The 6,000-nt window shown below is 38.7% G+C and overlaps 1 protein-coding gene across 1 annotated transcript; it reads left to right on the plus strand.

Annotated features, from left to right (window-relative positions):
• Positions 1-366: 366 nt before the first annotated feature.
• Positions 367-3,934, plus strand: LOC308346628 (olfactory receptor 4S2-like; the record flags this gene model as incomplete). The annotated part of the gene is made up of 2 exons (XM_080809691.1): positions 367-397; positions 2,958-3,934. 2 exons carry the CDS (start codon positions 367-369, stop codon positions 3,932-3,934), a joined length of 1,008 nt encoding a protein of 335 aa, XP_080665817.1.
• Positions 3,935-6,000: the final 2,066 nt, after the last annotated feature.

Consider the following 6,000-nt stretch of genomic DNA (forward strand, 5'->3'; position numbering starts at 1 on the left):
GCTACTTAATCACCTGGCTAGCCATTCCCTCAGGGCTGTGATGATACATAAAGATTGCTGGCAGAATCCCTTTCTTGGAAGTCAGGAATAAAGAAATAAAGTATTACAGACCAAGGTAAGAAGGCCAAGGCACAGCTAGAAGCCATAAAATCCTCTGAGAGAGGAGAGAGAGAGAGGGAGAGAGAACAAATAATGTAGGACACCTTCTCAGGCTATAGGTATAATTCTTTTGTGAAATGGGACAAACACATAAGAGGAATATCACTATATAGTTTTCAATCTTTTAGCATCAATATCTAGATAGAGATCCCATTTCCATCTCAGAAAGGTTTATTGATCCAAGAAGATCTCAGATTGTCCAAATCCATGTCGTGGGACCAGACTCAAGATGGCCAGAGTAAGTTTCCCATCTGTAATGGCAAGTTAACAACCAGAGAGAAAGACGAGGGCAATTTTAATATATTCAAATCATATTCAGGGATAAAAAGGAATCTTCAAATTCTTCAACCAATTATAACATCTGTTCTAATAATTCTTTTTTTTAATTTTAAAGATTTTATTTATTTATTTGACAGAGAGCACAAGTACGCAGAGCGGCAGTCAGAGGGAGAGGGAGAAGCTGGCTGTCCTCTGAGCAGAGAGCCTGATGTGGGGCTCTATCCCAGGACCCTGGGATCATGACCTGAGCTGAAGGCAGATGCTTAACCAACTGAGCCACCCAAATTCCCCTGTTCTAATAATTCTATTAAGTAATTTAGGAAATAGTCTACTGTAATTTAAAGTGTATCAATATTATTTTAGTTGGAATTTAGTTCCAGGTTTACACTAAACAGTACAGCCTAGATAATTCCGTTTCCTCCCTGAACTTTACTTTGACCAACGGTTTGATGAGTGAAATAAAGTCAAGTGATCACTAAGGGTTTTTTTTTTGTTTTGTTTTGTTTTTGTTTTTCATCTGTATAAGTATAGGATTTTACATAAGTTATGGTCCAGTCTAAGAGGATTTGAGAAGGTCTTTTAAAGGCATTACTCTAAAATGAAAAGCTTTATGTCAGGTATTGGGTTTTATTTATCTTTTCATGTTCACAGCACAATACCAGACACAGTGAATGTGCTCCATAAATATTTCAGTTGAGAGGATAAATAAATATTGGTGTTGAGTGAAATGTAGGTACCATAAATAGTCTGTGTTAAGCTACATGTACACATGGTCAGATTTTTTTCAAGACTACTTATTCATATTCTTTATCTCTTAGTTCCATAAATATTTAGTAAGTTATTTACTCAGTTGTAGACAATTACAGGAACAGGATAAATTGGGACTTTAAATGTTTCTATAGGTATAAGTTCAAAAGATTGGCAGGTAATAAAATGATGTCAAGTGACCAGAGACATGAAAACATGTACATGTGTCTTAATGTCTCTATGAGGGATATTGAAGTCAAGGACACTATTGCACAAAGAGCTTGCTGTGGGAGGGAACTTCATGTTAGGAAAGAGATCCAGAGTATTTGATCTCTTTTCCTTGAAGATCACTCACAGAAGAAACTAAAGACTAAATCTCTTTCCGAGAGGATTTCAGGGAACTGCAGTCTTGTAATTTGTTTGATTTGAAATAATTTAGGTGGGCTTATGAAGTTGTTTCTTTAACACCATTAGAGCTAATATTTATTCTTTGGCATTATCTGAGAGACTTAATCTGACCTAAGAATGTGGATGGACCAGTGGAAATGATCCATCCCATACAGGCCCTGGTCCACAATGTTCAGACATTTGATACTGATGCTTCTGAAGTTCTTCCACTGAAATGGTTATGACTTAGATTTACTGGTAACTTGTTGCTTTTATGTCCATTAATTAATATGATCCTTACATGGGTGGCATTATTCTTTCCCAGGGAAAGATACTGAAGTTAATAGAAGTGAGAAAAATTATGTCAAGATCACACAGCCTGTTAGAGGCAGAGCTGTTGAGTCAGGCCCTATTGTTCTACCTTTAAATCCTATGCTCTTTCTTCCAGTGAAGATAGTAGAAAGATCTTGGGTCTTAGAGTTGGAATAATTTTCTCAGCCCCTGAGGGGACCCCAGATGACGTTGAGATTGTCACTATTCAGGAAGAATATAGCAGCTGTTCAAACATTATTGGGTCATCCTACCTAAACTCTTAGGGGAAACCATTCAAGAATATGGACTATATTCTGGTACTACTGTAATCAAAGAATGTATTTGAGAGAGTGGGTGTCAGCAGTAGATATATTTTCTAAACATGGAATGCATGGAAATACATAGAAATGGGAATTAGGAGATGGGCATAGTAAGGAGTTTAGTGTCCTAAGAGGACTCTTATCCAGACTTTCTCCCTCTTCCATTCAGCATGTTCTCCAGTCACTAAGATGGGTGATGATAATTATATATTCATTTACAATGTGTCATGTACCTAAGTGCTTCACAGGTGATCCTTCTAGCACTTATATGGTGTGTACTATTTGTCTTTTTTTCTTTTTTGAAGATTTTATTTATTCATTTGACACACACACACAGAGGGAGAGAGAGAGATAGAGAGCAAATACAAGCAGGGGGAGTGGCAGGCAGAGTGAGAGGGAAAAGCAGGCTCCCTGCAGAGCAGGGAGCCCTATGCAGGACTTGATACCATGACCCTGGGATCATTACCTGAGCAGAACACAGATGCCCAACAGTGTTCGCCCAGGCGCCCCATGGCACACTATTCTTACACACATTAAACACTTGAGAAGTATAGGTCTAAGTGTAAGAGAAAATCCAATATGAGCCAATAATGTGGTAAAAAATTAATGGTGAGGAAAATACCCATTAACTATGTTCAAGAAATATGAAGAATTTCATTTACTACTTAACATCACTTAAATATTTTCATAAGACTCTTCCTGTTAGGCTTTACCATGCTTATAGTGGTTTGTGGTATTTATTCATTTTTGCAGGGAACCAGAGCCACCAAACCAGTATCACTTGGGTCCCCACGGAAGTGGCTAACAATGTCACTGAGTTTATATTCCTAGGACTTTCCCAAGATCCTGGAATGCAACTGATGTTCTTTGCCTTATTCCTCCTCTTCTACGTTGTGATCATGGTGGGAAATTTGCTCATTCTGCTTACAGTCTTTTCTGATCCCCGACTCCATACACCCATGTATTTCTTCCTCAGTAACCTGTCATTTGTGGACATTGCCTATGCCTCAGCCACAACACCCAAGATGATTGCAGACTTTATTTCTGAGAAAAAGACCATTTCCTACTGGGGCTGTGTAACTCAGATGTTTACCTTCCACTTTTTTGGTTGTGCTGAGATTTTTGTCTTAACCATTATGGCTTTTGATCGTTATGCTGCCATTTGCCAACCTCTCCGTTATACTACCATCATGAGTGCCAATGTTTGTATTGTGCTGGCATCACTGTCCTGGTTGGGAGCCCTGGGTCATTCATTTGTTCAGACCTTCCTAACCTTTCAGCTACCTTTCTGCAATAATCAAGTCATTGACCATTATGTTTGTGATGTCCACCCAGTCCTAAACCTTGCCTGTGCTGATACAACTCTGGTAAATATGTTAGTGGTTGTCAACAGTGGTCTCATCGCTCTGGGGTGTTTCCTCATTCTTCTGGCCTCCTACACTGTCATTCTATTTAGCCTTCGCAAGCGGTCTTCAGAGAGCCGGCGCAAGGCTCTCTCTACCTGTGGGTCTCATTTCACTGTAGTAACTTTCTTCTTTGTCCCTTGTTTCTTTATTTATCTGCGTCCATCCACTACTTTCCCACTGGATAAGGCTGTGTCTGTGTTCTATACTACCATCACCCCAATGTTAAACCCACTCATCTACACTCTGAGGAATGAGGATGTAAAGAATGCCATGAAATGGATTTGGAGTCGCAAGTTCTCCTTGAAGGAAAAGCAGAAGGGCTAGCTCATCAGACTGGCAGAATCGGAGAATTAGCTGATACCTTAAACGGTCTGTAACTTATTAATGATTTTAAGGAATATGCTCTAAAATTCAACTGTCTTGTAGCTTTCATTGAACAGGCAATAATTTGAGACTATTTTCTTTTTCTGTATTTAGGTGGGCTAAATTTAGACCTTTCCATATTGTCAAGGTTTATCTTTTCTTACTTTTAGAGGAGGAGAATAAACACTCTAACTCAGTATCTCATTTAATTGCTATAGACCCCTTCAACTCAAATTAAGCTTTCTTAATCTATAATGAATGATTAAGAATGAGGTTACAAGAGAAAGATACCTCTGAGGAACCTGACCATTTCTCTCTCTCTCTTTTTAAAAAGATTTTATTTATTTATTTGACACAGAGAGAGAGAGAGAGACAGCGAGAGAGTGAACACACACAGGGGGAGTGGGAGAGGGAGAATCAGACTTCCCGCTGAGCAGTGAGTCCGATGTGGGGCTTGATCCCAGGTCCATAGGATCATGACCTGAGCTGAAGGCAGCCACTTAATGACTGAACCACCTAGGTGCCCCCTGACCATTTCTCTTAAAAACAGAAGTGTATCTCCCCAGAAACTGCCTCCTTGCTCCCTCCCACCTTCTCTCCCTTCCTTCTCTTCCTCCTTTCCTTCCTTTATCTTATCCTTTCCTTCCTTTCCTAGTCTTTCCCCACAAATATCACATAATATGGTAGGAGAAATGGATTCATAAAGAGATAATGAAAACACAATACAACAAATACAGAAATGCATACGTAGAAGTATACACTGCATACAATTAAGAGTTTAGATTTAAATTCACAAACTGCTCAAAGTTTGGTCTCTGTAGAAGTGGGAAAAAAGGAACATTTAACATATTTTGGTGTGGAGCAATATTTTAAAGAACTTATTGGAAAATTTGAATACTCTATCAACCCAATAGTATATTATTTTTACTGAAAGTTATCCTACTTTTGTTTTTGCAGTACACAGAATAGATTCATTAAAGCAACTAAAATGAATTGACATTTGAACTATTGAAATGACTAAAAAAGTGAAGTATTATAAATTTTTGGTTGAAAGTACTTTCAATTTTTTAAAAGGACAAAATGGATACTTTTTTGTTATGTTCTTTTTTTATAAATTTATCTTATTTTTCAAGATTTTATTTATTTATTAGAAAGAAAGAGCGAGCATCAGCAGGGGAGCAGCTGGCAGAGGGAGAGGGGGACGCAGGCTCCCTGCTGAGCAAGACATCAGATGTGGGGCATGATCCCAGGACCCCAGGGTTAGTGACCTGAGTGGAAGGTAGACACTTAACCTACTGAGCCACCCAGGTGCCCCTTTTGTTGTAAGATCAGAGTATAGCCGGGTAGCCTCTGTCTTTAGAAAAGGTGGGTATTGGGGAGGGCACTTATTGCATGGAGCACTGGGTGTGGTGCAAAAACAATGAATACTGTTACGCTGAAAAGAAATTAAAAAAAAAAAAGGCAACTTTATTTTGAGGAATTTTTAGATCTTTTTTCTTGACTCACATCTTTCAAGAATTCTGCCTTGGGGGCTCGGGTGGCTCAGTGGGTTGGGCCTCTGCCTTCGGCTCGGGTTGTGATCTTGAGGTCCTGGGATTGATCCCCGCATCAGGCTTTCTGTATGGGAGGGAGCCTGCTTCCCCCCTCTCTCTGCCTGTCTCTCTGCCTACTTGTGATTTCTCTCTCTGTCAAATAAATAAATAAAATCTTTAAAAAAAAATAAAGAATTCTGCCTTGATTAATTTCATCCAATGTTTATTTTCTGTGCATCTTAAGCACACCTCCATATAGTTTATAAAATGGTATTAGACACATTTTTTTCTGGTTTCGTTCTTTTAGTGGATTTTATCTCATTTCTACAACTTATAAGGATATAAATAATGTATCTTGCTTCTTTTCCACTCTGCATATTTGGCACAGTTCTGGATGCACAATAGATTCTTGTGAGAGTCTACCTGTTATAAACCCAGTATTTGTTTCTCCTTTTTTTCCCTTCAGTAACAGAGACTTGACATTATTTATGGTGA

This window comes from Martes martes, assembly GCF_963455335.1.
Source record: "Martes martes genome assembly, chromosome: 7".
NCBI classification, from domain to species: domain Eukaryota; kingdom Metazoa; phylum Chordata; class Mammalia; order Carnivora; family Mustelidae; genus Martes; species Martes martes.